The sequence below is a fragment of the Mus caroli genome, unplaced genomic scaffold, assembly GCF_978045245.1.
Source record: "Mus caroli unplaced genomic scaffold, Mus_caroli_1 scaffold_1, whole genome shotgun sequence".
NCBI classification, from domain to species: domain Eukaryota; kingdom Metazoa; phylum Chordata; class Mammalia; order Rodentia; family Muridae; genus Mus; species Mus caroli.
The window spans coordinates 161,869,352-161,890,638 of NW_028227256.1; the positions used below are offsets into that span (position 1 = coordinate 161,869,352).

At 43.4% G+C, this 21,287-nt stretch overlaps 1 protein-coding gene across 1 annotated transcript in view; it reads left to right on the forward strand.

Moving 5' to 3' along the window:
* F5 (coagulation factor V) overlaps positions 1-21,287 on the forward strand; it is a 69,158-nt gene that overhangs the window by 25,074 nt on the left and 22,797 nt on the right. The window contains exons 5-14 of the mRNA XM_085842554.1: positions 117-260; positions 3,493-3,714; positions 5,703-5,868; positions 7,018-7,192; positions 8,716-8,815; positions 9,126-9,337; positions 11,046-11,196; positions 14,742-14,954; positions 16,549-19,573; positions 20,486-20,660. Coding sequence (XP_085698680.1) covers positions 117-260; positions 3,493-3,714; positions 5,703-5,868; positions 7,018-7,192; positions 8,716-8,815; positions 9,126-9,337; positions 11,046-11,196; positions 14,742-14,954; positions 16,549-19,573; positions 20,486-20,660 — 4,583 coding nt within the window. The remainder of the gene's footprint in view (positions 1-116; positions 261-3,492; positions 3,715-5,702; positions 5,869-7,017; positions 7,193-8,715; positions 8,816-9,125; positions 9,338-11,045; positions 11,197-14,741; positions 14,955-16,548; positions 19,574-20,485; positions 20,661-21,287) is intronic.

Genomic DNA, 21,287 nt, shown 5'->3' on the forward strand with positions numbered 1-21,287 from the left:
TATGATTCAAATTTATATCAACATTACTTGTTTCTAGCCTCAAATTCAGATGTGTGGGAACATGGAAAGTACTCTTCAGTCTGGAACTGGATAGAAGCCTGTCTTTTCTCTCTCAGGCACCCTGACTGAGGATGGGACTCAGAAGATGTTTGACAAGCAACACGTGCTTCTATTTGCTGTGTTTGATGAAAGCAAGAGCTGGAGCCAGTCACCATCCCTAATGTACACAATTAATGGCTTTGTGAATAGGACGATGCCAGGTAATACAGGGGCCAGACACCATTAAGCAATGACAGTGTCCCGCGTGTCCAACATTGGTCCTGTTCTTTTGTTAAGGCAGGAGCTACCATGTTCCCTGGTTTCCAGTGCCTAGTGGTGCAGTATCACAATCTTATGCAATGATTCGGTGATTTTCATGATTTTACCATCATTTCTGTCTTACCCAGGAAGTACAACAGATAAATCAGAAGTTAACAAGGAACCTTACTTGATGCAGCCTTGTTAGGTGTGGTGTTCTAAGCATATCAATGTCTGCTCAAGTGCAGACTCACTCTATAACAGTATGCTCTACCATTTGAAAATCTATTGATGAATAATGTCCAGTGGCATGTAGGTTTTCTCTTCCCATCTGCAGATAGAATTTTGTAAGAAAGTAAAATCATACAAGCTGTTAAGTGTGTGTGTGTGTGTGTGTGTGTTTGTGTGTGTGTGTGTATGACTTCCACTGTACCAGCTAATTTTATGTTGCTATAACAAAATACTGAGTGCTGGCTACTATATAAAGGAAAAATGTTTTTTAAAAAAATTCAGTGTTAGAAGCAGAAAGACCTAGACTGGCAGCTCATCAGCTCAGCCTTTGATGAGGGACCACTTATCTATGTCACAGTAGGGCAGAAGAAGCAAAAAGGGAAATGGCTACATGTAGAAGAGACTAAGAACAGGGATGAGGCTGAGGCTTGCTTTATAATAACTTTATAATAACTTGCTCTCATGAGAATTAACCAAGGTCCCATGAGAACTAACTGTATTAATCACTTCCAGGAACAGCATCTCCAGTGTCCTAACCGCCTTCCTCTAGGCTCTATGTTTCTAGGTTCTACCATGTGAAACTCATCACACAGAGTCAAGCTTTTGTATATGCACCTTTGAGGAGACATACTGTAACCATAGCAACCACTTATATCACTTCTTTTCTCTGTCTTCCTAGTAGAACTGACTTATAATGAAAAATCCAGTTCTAGTAAAAAAACAGAGAGGAAGTGATATAGATGGTTGCTATGGTTATGGTACGTCTCCTAAAGGAGGAAAGCCTAGATTTACTCTTTCTTTGTTCTCATGGTGATTGGGAAACTTTATTTCTCTGTGGGAGATTCTAATCTTGACTTCTATTCCAGATTAACATTTCAAATTTCAAATTTACAATCACAAGATACAAGATAATGGGCTAAGAAATGGTGTCTTAATATGTATGCGTGTATACACAAACATATTAAGACATCCCATAATATGTATGTATAGATATCCCATAATTAATATATATCGTATTTATTTATGTTTAGTGTAGGAAAAATGAAAATATTTCTCGATTAAAAATTCTGGGGGCTGGTGAAATGGTGCAGCAGCAGGCAAGGGTGCTTTTCTCCAGGTCTGATCATCTGAGTTGGATCTCTAAGAACCTCATGGTGCAAAGAGAACCAACCTTCACAGATCGTCCTGTGACCCACTCACATGAATCATGGCATTCATGCCCATGCCCATACACAAAATAAATAAATAAACTGTAAACAAAAGCAAAAATTCTCAACTTCATCATGTATCAATATCGCCAATGGCTTGTCTTACAGAAAAAACAACATTGTCAAGAGTCGGGTCTGATATTGCTTTCGATCTTTATTTTATTTCATTTGGTGCCATCTTCTGCCTGGCTCATGCAGCTCTGAGTATTGATTCTGAGTTCCAGAACTAGGCTCCTGCAAACCTGAGACCGCACTAACTGACCTCCAAATTGGATGATCTGAATTTGCATCTCATTCCTTTCCCTGACTCTGTGTGGTCCTTACCAACTAGGAGTCTTAACATGCTGTTCCCAGAAATGGAATCAACAATCCCACTGTCTGTGTCCTGACAGGGAGAATAATCCATGTAAATATATAAAAGCTGAAATAGTAAACTGAATGTACAATATATATACATACACACAAATATATATGTATGTATGTATGTATGTATGTATGTATGTATGTATATATGTGTGTATGTATATATGCATATATGTGTGTATATATATGTATGTGTGTATATATACATATATACATATATACATATATACATATATACACATATACACATATACACATATACACATATACACATATACACATATACACATATACACATATACACATATACACATATACACATATACACATATACACATATACATATATACATATATACATATATACATATATACACACACACACACACATATATATATATATATACACATATATATATACTTGATTGGGACAGAGAGATTATAAATTTGTACTTGAAAAAAAAGAGTAGCCTCAAATAAGTGCAAACCGTTAGTAGACACAATACTTATGCTGATAAAGCCCCCCAGCCTTCTAGAATAACATACACTAATAGACGTGACAATACTACCGTAGATGTGTTCATTGCTGGGCAGCTCAGTGTGGGCTGTCTCTGTGTGGGATAAACTCACCCGCAGGAACATGTACCTTCTAGTTCCCTCCCAGCCTCCTGTTTGCAAGGCTTTCACAAAGGACAAATGCCTCTATGGATAAAAGGCTAAATCCCAGACCATCCTCTTATATCTGGTGATTAGAAATCTGGGTAGGATCCAGGACTGGACTCTCTCCCAGAGCAAATAAGCATTTCTTCTCAATCACTGTGGCAACAAAGAAAGCAAAACTGGGCTTTCTCCTTGGTTTTCTTCCTCCGTTGTTAGCAATCTGTCCTCAAAAGGCTCTCAGTGTCCGCTTACAAAGAGGACACCAGTAACAACCGAGTAATCCCGTGTTACTAACATAACTTCAGAAAGGGTAAAGACACAGTAGAAAATTCTTCAGCACATCCTCACACTTTCTTCTACTTTGACAGAGCTTGGTCTCTATTTGCAGAAGAGGATTAGGTCCTGAACCCCAGTCCTGTTGGAGGTACTGAGGACTTCTTCCAAGTGAGGCCAGATGGGTGTGAACAGTCCCTCCATTTTGCTCAGGACTTTATCAGTCTATACACTGGGAGCCCTGTGTCCTGAGAGACCTCTAAATCTAAACAAACTGGGATGGTGCATCACATACTTAGCTGCCTCCTAGCCTTTGTCCCTTAGCTGTCTCTGCAGCTCTGAAGGAATGGCCCCCATTCTAAACTCTACCCCTACCCACACAGTTTGTGCTGCTACTCGGTATGTGAGTGATGACTCCTTGTTTCCCATCTCTCTGTGTGGGTGATGCCTCTCCCTCTCAGATATAACAGTCTGTGCCCATGATCACGTCAGCTGGCATCTGATCGGGATGAGCTCGGGGCCAGAATTGTTTTCTATTCACTTCAACGGCCAAGTCCTAGAGCAGAACCAGCATAAAGTGTCCACCGTCACCCTGGTCAGCGCGACATCTACGACTGCAAACATGACTATGAGCCCAGAAGGAAGGTGGATTGTTTCTTCTCTCATCCCAAAGCATTATCAAGGCAAGAAACCTTTCTTGTTGTGGTTAAAATTAATTGGGGGTTTCTACCCCACCTTGGATCATTTAGTTCCCAGGTAAAAGACACAAAACCTTTATATTTATAATAAGCTTTAACATCACTAGAGCTGGACAGACATCTACCCCCATGCCATTTTGTCTACTTCCCTCTCCGTGACCCTGAGATATGACTTGCCATGTTCTCCCTGGGCTGCTCTTACTCCAACTGGCCAGACCTCACAGCCATGTTCTCATAACTCATCTCTCCCATTGTTTCTTCTCCTCCCTCTTCATCTTCCTGTTCTCCTTCTCGTGCTCTCTGCCCCAGACCCCAAGCCTGACAACCAAAGCCCTGCCTACCTCTCTTCTGTCCAGCCACAGGCTGCAGGCATCTTTATTCAACCAATAGCTTTACATTAAGGTGCAAGGTTACCTAGCGACCCTTGGTGAGGATCCCCTCGTCCCTTGGGCAACCAGAGTTCGTAGTTAGCATCACAACACATAGCAACAGACCAAACCTCAACAGGTCCCGACAGCGTTGCGTTGAGTGAGCACCATTGCTTCTCAGGCTACTAACTTATTTCTTCTCCTTTAACCATTTAGTCGACCCCACCTAGACATGGGCATCCTGGTTCCTAAGAGACCATTAGACGCTTTGCTCTTAGACTTAAAACCCACTAATTGGGGATGAAGGAGGTGCAGGCATTGACAAGGACGTTTTAAGATAAAGCAAAAGCTTAAGAGGTCTCCACTTCCATAACGAAGGAGGAAGACTAACGCCTCTCTGAATGTGTTCTTGGATGTCTTTCATATGTAGCCAAAGGAAAGGACCTAGAAACTAGACAGATGAAAGTAAATATCCACAAGTTTATAGAAGTACAGAGCTACCAGGCCAAACATGATAATATGGTCCTGTGCAATGAGATGGGCACAAGATCCTTGCACAGAAAAGAACTCAATCAATGTGTGTTGAATGGACCACAAATGATACGTTGTCTATTTTATTGAGATAGGATCTTCCACTATATGCCAAGCTGTCCTAAAACTCACCATAAGTTCTTAGCTGGCTTTGAAATCATGGTACTCTCTTGTCTCAGCCTCTCCAATGTGGGGATCATAGGCATGAGCCACCACACCAGCTAGAAATGGACATCAGGGAGCATCAGTGAATTCTGGAGCAGGGGTGAAGGACCCAGCAGTAGTCATGTGGTACCATGTAAATGAAACATCTAACTGTCATATCACACATTTTTTTCCTTTAGACTATTGAGAAGAACATTCATCTTGCTAGAAATGAAAATCTAAGCAAATCTGTTACCATAGGAAACCATTTATCACAACCAGGTGTATGAGCCCTGGAGAAACTAAACACTGTATGAGAACATTGTGTGTGTTTTCACACTGAACAATCAAGACCATGATGAAATGATGGCCCAGACAAACTATCTCGAGTAGTTACTAATAGAAATAAAGCAAAATTAAAACTAAAATTGCAGACAATTGCTATTATGCATTATTATTTAATAATCACACTAAGGATACACTTTGATAGTCTCCATTTAACAAAGGGACAAATAACAAGGAAAGACAAAATTAAAATGATTTCTTGTTTTATATATATGTAAAGAGAAACAGAGAGAGAGATGAGAGCTGTGTTAAGGATCAAACCGAAGGCCATCTACACACTAAGCCCACACTTCACCACTTCACCAGCCATAGGCCTAGGGTTTTTAGTTTGCTCCTGCTGCACACGAAACACAGAGAGCCTCGTCAACCTTTCCCTCTGACCCTCTCCTCTCCTCTCCTCCTGCTTCCTACTCTTGCCTCCTTCTGTGACCCATTAAAAGAGCCCAGACTCGCATAGTGGAAGACTGTCTGAGCATTGCTGTCTCCTGTTATTATTTGCCCCCAGTGAATTGATTTTTTTAATACACATTTTGATGAATAATTGTTTCTCTCAAGTTCTACCCCTGCCTTTATATTCTAATCCAGCTGGCATGCAGGCTTACATTGACATTAAAAACTGCCCAAAGAAAACGAGGAGCCCCAAGACCCTCACTCGGGAGCAGAGGCGGTACATGAAGAGATGGGAGTACTTCATCGCCGCAGAGGAGGTCATTTGGAATTATGCACCCGTGATACCTGCGACTATGGACAAGTGAGTCGGGGCTCAGACCACCACATCAAGATCAAAGGCATGGCCCACAGGGTCCTTAGTGTGTGGGTCTCAATTATGATGTTATGAGTGGCCAGCTCTCAAGGGAGATGTGCATTGGTTTCCACCTAGGCATTCTTATCCTCGGAGACATTCAGTTATCCCCAAGTCCCCATTGGGATGTGGCCTGATGATAGCAACAGGCACAATGGCAGCTAGAACTTGTTGAATGCCTGCCACTGCTAACCCTTGTAGTAGGTGTTTGCTAAGGGTCTCACATCAGTTCTATGAGCACAGTGCTGTTCTTGTGTTCCCGTGTCGGAGGGAAGGTGCCAGAAAGCTAAAGACAATTGGAAGCTCTAGTAGCTCTTCATATGACATTCCTAGTAAGAAAAATGAGAGTAAACCTTTACTGGGATGCTATTCTGTACCTATCAGACTGGCAGGTTCATATCCTACCATCTGCTGTCGAGGCTGTGGAAAGTGAAAACTATCACACATTCTGGTGGCCCAATGGGATGCTAAAGCCATTCCGTGGGATAACTTGGCAAAACGTGTTAGAATAGTAAACACATATACCCTTTACCCCAGGCCCTGTGTTCTTGGAATTTAGTGGTGTAAAAGTGTTCTTGTTCACAGGTTAGAAGGATGTGTGAAAAGGGTGCTCACTGCTGCTGTGATGTTACCAGTGATACAAGATTAGAATTAACTCCAAAAGTCCTTCAGTTGGGAAAGAGTACCAGGTTATAGCATATTCATACAATGGAATACTATGGATCCAATAAAATAGAAAGAAGGAAGGAAGGAAGGAAAGAGAGAGAGAGAGAAAGGAAGGAAGGAAGGAAGGAAGGAAGGAAGGAAGGAAGGAAGGAAGGAAGGAAGGAAGGAAGGAAGGAAGGAAGGGTATAGACGTGCTCTGTCCCTGTAGCTATTTCTCATCAGTTACGTATGGCTTATCCAGTGGCAGAGGAGATGACTCCTGATTGCTTCATGGAGGACATCAGGATGCAAACTAACTCAGACTGTTCCCAGAAGTAGCATTTTAGCAAGCAGCACTTGCACGCACAAGGGTTTCCCCGTCGTCCATTGCACTGGACTCGCTGCCGCCGGAAGTAGTCTAACCTTTGTTTCATTATTTCGTTTCGCTTTAAGAATTTACAGGTCTCAGCACTTGGATAATTTCTCAAACCAAATTGGAAAACATTACAAGAAAGTTATCTACAGGCAATATGAAGAAGAGACCTTCACCAAACGCAGCGACAACCTCAGCAAACAAAGTGGGATTCTGGGCCCTGTTATAAGAGCCCAGGTCAGAGACACACTCAAGGTAAGTAACAGAAATACGGAAGCAGGGAGAAATTAAACAGGAAAAGACAGATCAAGGGACTGGCAGTTTTAATATATTTAAATGTATTCATATAATTATAAAATCAAACGTAGCTCTCAGTTTTATTTAGTATTTCATTCTTGTATATCCTACTTCATTTAAAAGATCTGGGATAGATAAAGTAGAAAAGAATAGAGAGAATAAAGCAGGGTCAGTATCATTGGAGGAGTAAGGAATACTGTATGGGAACTAATTCCATCTGGCCACAAATAAGCATAGTGAGACACACCCATACATCCCCAAGGTTGTCTGCAAAATGTGTCCTAACTCTTAGAGCAAAATAAATATGACCGAGCAAGGTGCACACACCAGTGAATGCAGCAGTTCGCCTGGGGTAGAGAGCCAGGAGAACTTTCTTGCTCTGAGTTTTCAAGTCAGTGTCCTTGACAAAAGCCCCACAAGTGTCACAGAACAGAAGACCTGAGCGGCTTTGGAAAATGGCATAGCCGGTTACCAGTGTGAGCAGCTAACTCAGCACAGCGGAGAGGAGACACTTCTTCACTCCAGTCTCAGTGTGTGGCGCTAATGGCTGGTCTCCAATTTATACTCGCACAAGACCCTCTGGCTGGCAAGATGGCTCAGTGCATAGAACCAATTGATGCCAAACCTGAATACCTGAGTTCATCCCCCAGGGTTTATGGTGGGAAGAGAGAATCAACTCCCACAGATTGTCTTCTGACCTGACATATACATGCACAACAACAATTTAAACAATTTCTTTAAAGCCTGAAACTTTCATCAAATAATTACCTGGAACATTCTAACATATCACAGAGCTAGGTAGGGACCCAGACAGTTGAAGGTTACACTGATTGGCAAGACCCTAGGATATAGGGTCTTGATGATGATTGGCGATATTCAAAGGCTTTGGCAGCAAACCAAGATGAAGGTAAGGTTAAGGTTGTCTATTGAAGATTGAAAGGCTAATTAGAACTTCTAGGAAGTTATGCCCTAAACAAAACCCATTTTGTTCATTTGAAAATGGACAGCGTCTCCCTTCCCTGTGATCCGTCCCTCGTTTTTGGCTCCACTGGGGTGCATTAGATTTCAGTGTAAGCATATTCTATCTGAAACTCAGGGTCTGGCTACTGGGGCCATTCAGGAAGTTAACTTCAAGAACAATGATCCTGAGAAACAAAACGGCATTGTGGTCTAGAGGAGAGCCGGCACAGAGGACAGATGCGTAGATGCAGTGCAATCTGAAAGAAGAAGGGAAGGGTGAAAGAAGAAGGGAAGGGTGTGGGGACCCGCTGGGAGAGGGTGAGGGGTTAGTAGGAATCCTTCCTGTCTGGTAATGAGGGAGGCTGCTGCCGGGAACTGATTTTCCCACTTGCTGCACTGCACATCTGTGTGTGCACACCTGTCCATACATGCACACACAAGCAGCTGCCCTCCTCTCGTCTGAAATAGTTCTCATGAGTGACCTTAAACACGGAAATAATAACTATGACTTAACGTTCTAGATCGTGTTCAAAAATATGGCGAGCCGACCCTACAGCATTTACCCTCACGGGGTGACCTTCTCTCCTTACGAAGATGGAGTCAATTCTTCCTCCACCTCAGGTGGGAACCTTTCACTTCTTGGAGACTACTGATCTCCGAGAGGCTTCCACAGTGTTCTCTTGTCGTATTTGTCCAGTGGTTATGACAAACGCAGTCATTAATACGGAAGGGGTATCTCTCCTTTCTGAGTGTCATTGGCGCCATCTAGTGGACAGATCAATTTGAACAGCTACATGCTATCCATAGTCAAGAGTTTTAATACAAAAAGAATATTTTTCTTCATATTAATTACTCTAAATAAAAGCTAAGGTAGACATTTATTATAATGAAATAATTTTTCTAAAAATTAAGAGCGTATGTTTTCTTCCAGGCAGTCACACAACGATCAGACCAGTTCAACCTGGGGAAACCTTCACTTACAAATGGAACATTCTAGAATTTGATGAACCCACGGAAAACGATGCCCAGTGCCTAACAAGGCCATACTACAGTGATGTGGACGTTACAAGGGACATTGCCTCTGGGCTGATAGGGCTGCTTCTAATTTGTAAGAGCAGGTCCCTGGACCAGAGGGGTGTACAGGTATTTTTATACATAACATAACATTAAAAAAGAGAGAGAGAGAGAGAGAGAGAGAGAGAGAGAGAGAGAGAGAGAGAGAGAGAGGAATTTCCCCTCGCTGGCACAGATTAGGTCTCACTACGGGATAGGAGAATTTCCCTTCTAAAACACACCAATCATTAGTCTCCTTTGGCAACAGTGTGGGGATATTTACCATCAGGATCATCTCGCATTGTTGTCCCTGTTTCTCTGCCTCCTTTCCTCTGGACTCTGACTGCAGAAAGCACATCCCACTGGATTGTATTTTAGACTCAAACTTGTTGACTGTGTGATGAAGAAGCCATTGCAGCTCCTTTAATCCTTTCCTCTGGTCAAATAGGCAACAATATCCCTCCTAGAAATGTGTTTACAGGGTGGCTTAGGAGCTCAGTGACAACTTGGCGTCAATTTCCGCTCTTTTCCGAGGCAAACATCAGAGGCGGGAGAGCGCCCGCTAGAGCAAGGAAATTTGGAGCCATAGTTTTAGTGAAGTTTGAGCCTGCCAAAAGCCCTTCTTTGGTGAAACTAAGTTATGACAAAGAATGTGATCAAGGAGATGGGATTTCTGAGTTCACTTTTATTTTGAGACATGGCCTCAAACTCACTCTTATAGCCCAGAATAGCCTTGGACTTTTTAAAAATTGTCTTTTCTTATCCTTCCTTTTCTTTTCTTTTTATAGTTTAGGCTTATTTTATGTGTGTGGGTGTCTTATGTGCATGTATGTCTGCATACAGTGTGTATACCTAGTGCCCACAGAAGACAGAAGAAGGTTTTTAGCTAGATTCCCGGTAACTATGGTTACAGATGGTTGTGACCTGGCACTTGGGAGATGGGAATTGAACCCCTGGTGCTCTGGGAGATCTGCCAATGCTCTTAACCATTTGAGCCATCTTTCCAGCCCACCCCCTGTGTTATTTATTTTTTGTTGGTGGTGTTTGCTTGTTTGTTTTTCTTTTTGTTTTGAGACAGGTTTCTCTTGTAATTCAAGCAGGCCTCAAATTGGTTATTTAGTCAAGGATAACCTTGAACCTTGGTGCCTCCTGAGTCCCAGGATTAGAGACGAATGCTACTGTACCTGGTTTACTGGGGTACTGGGGATTGAACCCAGGGCTTTATGCGTGCCAAGCAAGTACTTTAGCAACTAAAGTATATCCTCAGCAGCCTGAGCTTATCTTCGTTGACACTTCACAGCCTCAGATTATTCCCCACTAGGCTAATTCCTACTCGGCTAAGTAATAGTGGAAGAAGTCTTATCCAAAAGCATGCAAAATAGGCAGATGTCTAGAAAAATCAGAACATTTGCAAGATCCTGACTTATTGAAGAAGTAAACACTACTTGGAAGGCTGGGTGTGGTGGGGCTTTCCTGTTGCAACATCCTGGCCATCCCTTTCGTCCATTTGGAACACGGTCAGTCAGCCATTCTGAAAAGTTTTCCATTACAGAGGTACTCTGACCTACAGGTGTTATACTGACAGGGAATCCCCACCCCCACCCCCACACACACCCTGGGTATTTTTGACTGAATTCTCTGACTCCTTCTCTTTGTGTTCACAAATTAGTTTTATCTCTGACAAGGGTTTGGTAAATCATGGTCTCCTAGGTGCCAGACACGTGGCTCCTCTGGACCCCACGACAATGGGGACATAGGCAGCCCACCAGAGCAGTGTTCCCTGCCCTTTCCCCTGCAGAGGGTGGCGGACATCGAGCAGCAGGTCGTGTTCGCAGTATTTGACGAGAACAAGAGCTGGTACATTGAGGACAACATCAACAAGTTCTGTGAGAATCCTGATGAGGTGAAGCGTGATGATCCCAAGTTTTACGAATCAAACATCATGAGCAGTAAGTCAGACTCCCTTGTCCACGCTGGTGGTCGCAGTGTGTCTCTACCCAAAGGAAAAAATGTGATGCGGGGCATAATCCTCTCTAATGCACCTCCTCTCCTCTCCTCTCCTCTCCTCTCCTCCCCTCCCCTCCCCTCCCCTCCCCTCCCCTCCCCTCCCCTCCCCTCCCCTCCCCTCCCCTCCCCTCTCCTCCCCTCCCCTCCCCTCTCCTCTCCTCTCCTCCCCTCCCCTCCCCTCTCCTCTCCTCTCCTCTCCTCTCCTCTCCTCTCCTCTCCTCTCCTCTCCTCTCCCCTCCCCTCCCCTCCCCTCCCCTCCCCTCCCCTCCCCTCCCCTCCCCTCCCCTGCCCTCCCCTCCCCTCCCCTCCCCTCCCCCCCTCCCCACTCCCCTCCCTCTCCCTCCCTCTCCTCTCCTCTCCTCTCCTCTCCTCTCCTCTCCTCTCCTCTCCTCTCCTCTCCTCTCCTCTCCTCTCCTCTCCTCTCCTCTCCTCCTCTCCTCTCCCCTCTCCCCTCCCTCTCCCCTCCCCTCCCCCCACTCCCTCACTCACAGCTCTAGGACTTATTGATGGGCTTGTTGAATACCCCTGGGCCAGGCATATTCAAACCATGACACTGCACTCCCTGGTCCCCATAGGCTTGTTCAAACACATGTCTATAGGGAGCATGTTTAGCCATAGCATAATAAAAAGTACATTTAGTCCAACTTCCAAAGTCCCATAGTCTATAGCAGTCTCAACAATGCTAAAAGTCCAAAGTTCAAAGTCTCTTCTGAGAGCTATCGAAACACTTAACTGTAATCCCCAAAGCAAGACAGGAAACCGGCTGGGCAAACTCCAAACTCTGCATCTCCATGTCTGATGTCAAAGCAGTCTTCAGATCTCCAACACCTTTTTTCATCTTTGTTGACTGCAGCAAACTTCTTTTTCTGGGATGGTTCCACTCCCTGTTAGTAGCATTCTTCAGCAGATAGCATTATGGCTCTGGCATCTCAAAAATCTTGGGGTCTCCAAGGCAACTTCAACGTTACAGCTTCTTGTTTCAATGTCTGGGATTTACACATGATCTCCTGGGCTCCTCCAAAGGGCCTGGGTCACTTCCCCAGCTCTGCCTTCTGTAGCACTCTAGGCTCAGGTGGATCTACTCCACTGCTGCTGCTGTTCTTGGTGATCATCCCACAGTACTGGCATCTCCAATACACTAGGGTCTTCCACTGCAACTAGCCTTCACCTATAGCCTCTCATAGGCTCTCTTCATGGTGCCAAGCCTCAAATCCTTTGGATGACCCCTTCAGTCCTGGGCCATCAACTACAGCTGAGGCTGAACCTTCACCAGTGGCCCTCCATGGGCTCTCACAGCGCCAAGCTTCAACTGTTCTTCATGGCTCCTTCATGCCTTCAAAACTAGTACCACCTGGGTAACTCTTACACATTACCAAATACAACTGCTGCAGGAGGTACAACCTTGGCTACCTCTTGAACATAGCTTTTTTTGTGCTTTCATTAAACACTTCCCAGAAGATTTCACCTCAGTGATGCTGATCTCTTCTTAATTATCACTAATTTCTTAGCTCCAGCTAACCAGCATCAATTATCCCAGTAGTTTCTTCTATTCTGGACTCTAAAGCCAGAGCCACATTTCCAAAGCTGCCGAGTTCTGCTGCTTGCTGGGGCTGGAACATGGGTCCCTTGTTCTATTACATTATCACAAGCTTTCTGTTTTCCAACTCCTTCACTACCTAAGCTTGGCTGTTCTGGAACTTGCTCCATAGAGTGACTTTGAACTCAGAGATCTGCTTATCTTTGCTTCCTGGGATTAAAAGATTGTACTACTATGCCCGTACCCAAACTTAGCTGGGTAGGATCTTGCCCTAAGGTCACTTAATTATTCCCTTAATTCAATTTAACAACCTTGATCACAGGATTCAGCTCCATTTTACTTCCTGGTACCCACTTAATACTCAAACTATATATTTTGTATTTTTCCTTTCTCAGCTTGCTATGTTTGTTCAAAATGCTCTTCATGAGACTTAACCAGAGAATAAAGTCTATGATGGGCATTTCTGAGACTTCCTTTGCCAATGCAATTAACATGAGTCTCTTCACTTTAGCCTCAGGCAGACACTTCAGATAAGGGCAAAGAAGTAGTCGCATTCTTCACCAAAATTCCACAAGAATGGTCTCTAGTCCACATATTGAAATTTTCCACTGAAACTCTTGGGCCAGGTCCACACAACTCAAATCACTCTCAGTAGCAAAGTCTTCCATATTCCTACTAGGATAGCCCATTAAGCCCCATTTAAAGCATTCCACTACTTTCCAAATCCAAAGTCGCAAAATCCACATTCTTCCAAACAAAAGCATGGTCTGGCCTATCACAACAATACCCCAGTCCCTGGAACCAACTTCTATCTTAATTAGGGTTTTACTGCTGTGAACAGACACCATGACCAAGGCAAGTCTTATAAAGGATGACGTCTAATTGGGGCTGGCTTACAGGTTCAGAGAGTCAGTACATCATCATCAAGGCTGGAGCATGGCAGCGTCCAGTCAGGCATGGTGCAGGCAGAGCTGAGAGTTCTATATCTTCATCTGAAGGCTGCTAGTAGAATACTGACTTCCAGGCAGCTAGGGTGAGGGTCTTAAAGCCCACACCCACAGTGACACACCTACTCCAACAAGGCCACACCTCCAAATAGCACCACTCCCTGGGCCAAGCATATTCAAACCATGACACGTGTTTGCAGAAGAATATGTATTTATTTGATCCTTAAAGCTCATGTCTGTGGAGTCCACCTACATCTTAGTAGCCACTTGTAGCCAGTCCATCACATTAGGCCATTAAGCATAGCACCTGGAATGATGTAGAAGCTAGTAGCACACACCTTCAGCAACTCTACATGAATTTGGTACATAGTCACTTAAAATCTTTTTTATTTTAGTACCAAGCATCATACTAGGACTGGTCACAATGATGACCTGTGTGTATAGATTGTGCCCTCAAATGAATTGTATCTTAATGGGATCATCACCCTCAGCACATATGCAAATTAAAATGTTACCTAAATTGGTCTTCCTTTAATAGAAATTAAAATATATGAGCTCAGTACTTGAATGGAAACTGTTAGGTCAACTGTAGGCTATCTAACAGATATTAGGTCTCAATGACAAATGCACTAAGTAGGCTTCTTTGTGTGACATCCATTTTACTCATATCTACTATGCCAAGAAGATAGAGTTATTATACCTAGACGTGTCCTTCCAGTAGATGCATCTTGAACAATTTAAATCAATTTATATCTGCTTGGTGAATGATTAACTAAATCAACATGCACGAAAGGCTTGTCTTCATCCTGACTTTTTCCACTCGGCCATCACTGACAAAGCTGAATGTGGCCTATGACCTGCTCACACATTGTTAGACGTTATAAAGCTTATCTTTAATAATCACCATTTTGATGCCACCAAATGAACACAGGGACCTGGAGATCATTAGATGTGGGTCCTCTTGTTGTACAGGCCTGGCATTTGACAGCTATTCCTCCTTCAGCTATCAACGGCTACGTGCCTGAGAGCATTTCCACTCTGGGATTCTGTTTTGATGACACTGTCCAGTGGCACTTCTGCAGTGTGGGAACTCATGATGATATCTTGACCATCCACTTCACTGGGCACTCATTCATCTATGGGAGGAGGCACGAGGACACCTTGACCCTGTTCCCCATGCGTGGTGAATCTGTGACAGTCACAATGGATAATGTTGGTGAGTAAGAGTGTGGATACTGGGAGAGCTCGCTCATGGGATCTCAGGTGGAAAAGGTCTGCTGAGCTCTCTAAATCACCACCACTCCTGGTGTGTCTCTGGGACCCCTGCAGGCTTGCCTTACACTGATTCTTGTTGTTTATGGTTGGGAGATTAGCTTGCACATCCCTGGAACAACTGGGTAGTAAAGACATACCATGGCAGAAAAGATAAATGTAACTATGAGAAGCAGCATAAAGATATTAGCCATGAAAACAACCTTTGATGTCATTTCTCAGGTCTTGTCCACCTTTTGATAAAGCACTAGCATAGAATTTGCCAACTAGGGTATAGTGTCTACTAATCCCAAGGTCACACCTATGTACACTTCCCTGGAGCTGTTTGTTTAGATGTATTTATTTTATGTATATGAGTATACTGCAGCTGACTTCAGACACCACAGAAGAGGGCATCGGATCCCATTATAGATGGTTGTGAGTCACCATGTGGTTGCTGGGAACTGAACTCAGGACCTCTGTAAGAATAGTCAATGATCTTAACCACCAAGCCATCTCTCCAGTGCGCCCCCCTACACACACACACACACACACACACACACACACACACACACACACCTGGGAGCTGTCTTTACAAACATGGGCTACCATGCCTAGCTCTTAAAAACAAAACAAAATGACATGGATTCTAGGGATCAAACTTAGGTCCTTGTGGCAGCTGAACCATCTCCCCAGATCCACTTTTTAATTCTTAGCAGAGACCATTCCACCCTCTGGTGAATAATCATTAAATAAGCCTTAGAGGCTGTCTAAGAGACCACATTGGCATATAAGACCCAAGTTCAAACCACTGTCTGCCACTCAGTGTTTTTGCAACTTTAGACAGGTTACTCACCCTCACTAAGGCTTAAGTCACTCATCTGAAAAGCAGGCCAGGGCTTTACAGAGTTGCATCAGCTCCTAGCTGTAAGATATGCCAAGTGCTTAGCACTCAACATGCAGTTCCCACTGGAGATGTCCCAGATCATCCTTAGTGTGTCAGTAATTCACTTTCAATGTGACTCAAACTCACTCTGTCCCCATGTATGTCATTTCCTAGAAATACTTAAATATCCCTTTTGTGTGAAAAGACAATCTCATCATCATCTCCCAAACTCCGAGTCTTAGGCAAATTGTACAACTAAGAAGATAGTCATGATTTCAAGATCTATTTTATCATCAACCCCTGTCCCTTTTTATTGATATTTTCTAAAACAGTGACTCTTGAACAATCCAAAATGAAGGTCTATTTTTCTCCTTAATCTCCACAGATCATAAATACCCTAGCCTATATGTACACTGATCTTGTGACCTTGTGACCTTGTGATGCCAAAACAATATCAAGTTACACTTTTTAAAAATTTCTAAATACCTTATTCCTGTTTTTTCTTTTATGTCACCAAGGCTCAGGAATTTACCACTCATAGACCAGCCTGGACCATAGTTCACATGTGGCTACCTCTGGTTAAAATTCACTAAAAATTTTTTCCCCAACAGATCCTCCTGTTTTTGTAACTTTTTCTGAGCTTTCAGCCTTCTCTTCTCTGTCTCTTATGAAGGAACTTGGATGTTGACCACCATGAATTCCAATCCAAAACGCAGAAACCTAAGACTGAGATTCAGAGATGTTAAGTGTAACCGGGATTATGACAATGACGACTCATATGAGATTTATGAACCTCCTACACCTACATCCATGACAACTCGGAGAATTCATGATTCCTTAGAAAATGAATTTGGCATAGACAACGAAGATTATGATTACCAGTACTTACTGGCGTCATCATTAGGAATTAGGTCATTCAAAAACTCATCATTGAATCCAGAGGAAAATGAGTTCAATCTCACTGCTCTCGCTCTGGAGAACAGCTCTGAGTTCATATCTCCAAGCACAGACAGAATTTTTGACTCAAACTCTTCAAGAAGCCTTAGTAAAATCATCAATAATAACCTCAAAGACTTTCAAAGAACACTTCCTGGCTTAGGAGCCACCGTGGCTGGTACCCTCCTTAGAAACCTCATTGGCTTAGATGAGAACTTCATCCTCAACTCTTCTACAGAGCATCGTTCCAGCTCATATCATGAAAATGATATGAAAAATCCACAGTCAAACATCACAGTGGTATACCTACTTCCTCTTGGTCCAAAAGGATCTGGGAATCGAGAACAAGATAAACCTAAAACCATCAAGACAGGAAGACCCCACATGATGAAGCACAGGTTCTCCTGGATGAAAGCACCAGCTGGTAAAACTGGGAGGCATTCAAACCCAAAGAATACTTATTCCGGAATGAAGTCTGAGGAGGACATTCCTAGCGAGTTGATACCCTTAAAGCAAAAGATCTCATCCAAATTTCTGAATAGACGATGGCGTGTGGCTTCTGAAAAGGGTAGTTATGAAATAATAGCACCAAATGGTGAAGACACCGATGTAAATAAGCTGACAAACAGTCCTCAAAATCAGAATATCACAGTGCCTTGGGGAGAGAGCACCTCTCACACAAACACAACAAGAAAGCCAAGTGACCTCCCAACATTTTCTAAAGTTAGACATAAATCTCCACATGTAAGACAGGAGGAAGAAAACAGTGGTTTTCAGAAAAGACAGTTATTCATCAGGACACGGAAGAAGAAGAAAAATAAGAAGCTTGCACTACACAGTCCTCTATCTCCAAGGGGCTTTGACCCTTTGAGAGGAGATAACCATCACCCATTTTCAGACAGGAGACTACTTAATCACTCACTGTTACTCCACAAGTTCAATGAAACAGCTCTTTCTCCAGACCTGAACCAGACCTCCCCTTCAATGAGTACGGACAGGTCACTTCCTGACTATAATCAGTACTCATCAAATGACACGGAGCAGATGAGCTCTTCTTTAGATCTTTATCAGTCAGTGCCCCCAGAGGAACACTCTCCAACATTTCCTGCCCAAGATCCTGATCAAACACACTCTACCACAGATCCTAGCTACAGATCCTCTCCGCCAGAGCTCAGTCAGGGGCTTGATTATGACCTAAGTCATGACTTTTACCCTGATGACATTGGTCAAACATCTTTCTTTCCAGACCAAAGTCAGAAGTCATCTTTCTCTTCAGATGATGACCAAGCAATCCCTTCCTCAGACTTAAGCCTCTTTACCATCTCTCCAGAATTGGATCAGACAATTATTTACCCAGACCTGGATCAGTTGCTCCTTTCTCCAGATGACAATCAGAAGACCTCCTCCCCAGACCTGGGTCAGGTGCCCCTTTCTCCAGATGACAACCAGAAGACTTCCCCAGAACTTGCTCAGGTGCCCCTTTCTCCAGATGACAACCAGAAGATGACCTCCCCAGACCTGGGTCAGGTGCCCCTTTCTCCAGATGACAACCAGAAGACCTCCTCCCCAGACCTGGGTCAGGTGCCCCTTTCTCCAGAAGACAACCAAAAGACCTCCCCAGACCTGGGTCAGATGCCCCTTTCTCCAGATGATAACCAGAAGACCTCCTCCCCAGACCTGGGTCAGATGCCCCTTTCTCCAGATGATAACCAGAAGACCTCCTCCCCAGACCTGGGTCAGATGCCCCTTTCTCCAGATGATAACCAGAAAACCTCCTCCCCAGACCTGGGTCAGATGCCCCTTTCTCCAGATGATAACCAGAAGACCTTCTCCCCAGACCTGGGTCAGATGCCCCTTTCTCCAGATGATAACCAGAAGACCTCCTCCCCAGACCTGGGTCAGATGCCCCTTTCTCCAGATGATAACCAGAAGACCTCCTCCCCAGACCTGGGTCAGATGCCCCTTTCTCCTGATAACCAGAAGACCTCTTCCCCAAATCTGGGTCAAGTGCCTCTTTTTCCTGAAGACAACCAGAATTACTTCCTAGACCTGAGTCAGGTACCTCTCTCCTCAGACCAAAACCAGGAGACCTCCTCCACAGACCTACTGACTCTCTCTCCTGATTTTGGTCAGACAGTCCTTTCCCCAGACTTGGATCAGCTGCCGCTCTCTTCAGACAATAGTCAGGTGACCCTTTCCCCCGACCTCAGTCTCTTGACCCTCTCACCAGATTTTAATGAGATAATCCTATCCCCAGACCTTGGTCAAGTGACCCTTTCTCCAGACCTCATCCAGACAAACCCTGCTCTTAATCACGGGCACAAAGCATCCTCTGCAGACCCTGATCAAGCATCCTACCCTCCAGATTCTGGTCAGGCTTCATCGCTTCCAGAACTGAATCAGACTCTTCCTCATCCAGATCTCACTCACATACCACCTCCTTTACCATCTCCCACACTCACTAACACTTCTTTGTCAAGGAAATTTAACCCTCTTGTTGTAGTAGGTCTCAGTAGAGTGGATGGAGAAGACGTGGAGATGGTTCCAAGTGAGGAGCTAGAGAGAATAGATGAAGATTATGCCGAGGACGACTTTGTAACCTATAATGACCCCTACAGAACAGACACTAGGACAGATGTCAATTCCTCCAGAAATCCTGACACTATTGCAGCATGGTACCTCCGCGGCCATGGTGGAAACAAAAAATTCTACTATATTGCAGCTGAAGAAATATCCTGGGATTACGCAGAGTTTGCACAAAGGTTTGCCTAGTTTTCTCTTTACACTCTCATTCTGTGTCACCACTGTTATGAAAATCACCTATAACATTTCTTCTGGGATGATGGTGAACAAGTTATACTTTATATAGTCTGACCCTCCAGCGATATTTCCTTTGCCATTTCCAATATTAGCTTCTATGCTTTAGATAACACCCAGGCAAAACATGAATCATTACTGTGGAAGTCTGTGGTATCCTGTCTGTCCATTTATATTTTGTACCTGTATCTTGAGAGTCCTATCATGAAAATCCTTGCTCAGAGAGCAGTGTCTAAAATCTTGGGGATGATTATGCTTTAGCAAAATCAAAACTCAGAATAGCCACTCTTAAGGTAAAAGGCCACTTATCCATCAAATTATTATACATACTGTAGAAATACTATAGGACTGTTAAAGGAATTTACTGTGTGGACTATAGTAATACTATGTATGTTTAATAAATGAGACTTGACATAGCCCAAAAGATCCTAGAAGTCTTACCTAAGAAAATATATTTGAGCGGAAAATTAAAACACATGTAGTCACCTGTGTTTCCATTTACATATATTTACTAGCTAATTGGTGAAATGGTTACTAAATATTCTATTCTACCAAGCAGATTACTTCTTAAGTTCTTTTCAATTTCTTTGTTTTTATTTTATATGAATGTATGAGTATCTGCATGTATGTATGTGAGCCATGTGTGTGCCTGGCACTCCAAATGCCAGAATATCCATTATATTATATTATATTATATTATATTAATAACTAGAACTGGAGTTACAAGTGGTTTAATGTCCCAAAGTGGGTGCTGGGAACCAAACCTGGGTACCCTGAATGACTGAACTATCCCTTGTAAATTTTTCCAACACTTTTAAATTTCTTCTTTTAAATGAATGCTATTGCTGTCATTTAAGTGAAATGGATCATGAAGACACAGGCCACACTCCAAAGGACACCACATACAAGAAAGTCGTTTTCAGAAAATACCTTGATAGCACGTTCACAAGTCGTGATCCTCGGGCAGAATACGAGGAGCACCTCGGCATTCTCGGTCCTGTGATCCGGGCTGAAGTGGATGATGTGATCCAAGTAAGTCACCATCCGGACCCGCTAGATCTCCAGGGAACGTGCCACAAGTACCAAACGTTGCTAAGATGGAGGCAACAAAACTATAGGTGATTGGCTTCAGAATTAACAAATAATTGCGCTCTTTGCCCACCAAGACTGCTTGGCTATTTGACAATTTTTGAGCTACAGAAAAGCTCTTATACTTTTTTTTTTTTTTAACAGCAAACATGATTTAATCTGGAAGAAATAGCACTGAAATATCTAGCTGAAGCCAGCCTGTTTTGAGCTAACATGGAAAATGAGTCAACAGTATCCCATGGCTGAGGTGGGGACAGCAATAGCATTGATTTATAAAAATGTCCCTATTCTTTCTTAAGAGACAAGATAGTGAAATGAAAGGAAACTAGGAAGCAGAGTAAAAATGTCTCTTTGCCCTAAATGAGTGAGACGGTTTCTTAAGTATCTTAGCAGACTTAGTCATTGATTACTTTCAAAATCCTGTATCCAGTTCCCAGACAATAGCTTATTTTTATTGTTATGGGATATCTGCACAACCAGAATTCAAATTGGAAGTCTTTATCAAGCAGGCCAGCGGCTGCCTAGAGAGAAATACTTTCACAGAGCAGCCCCACAGAATGCATATTATAG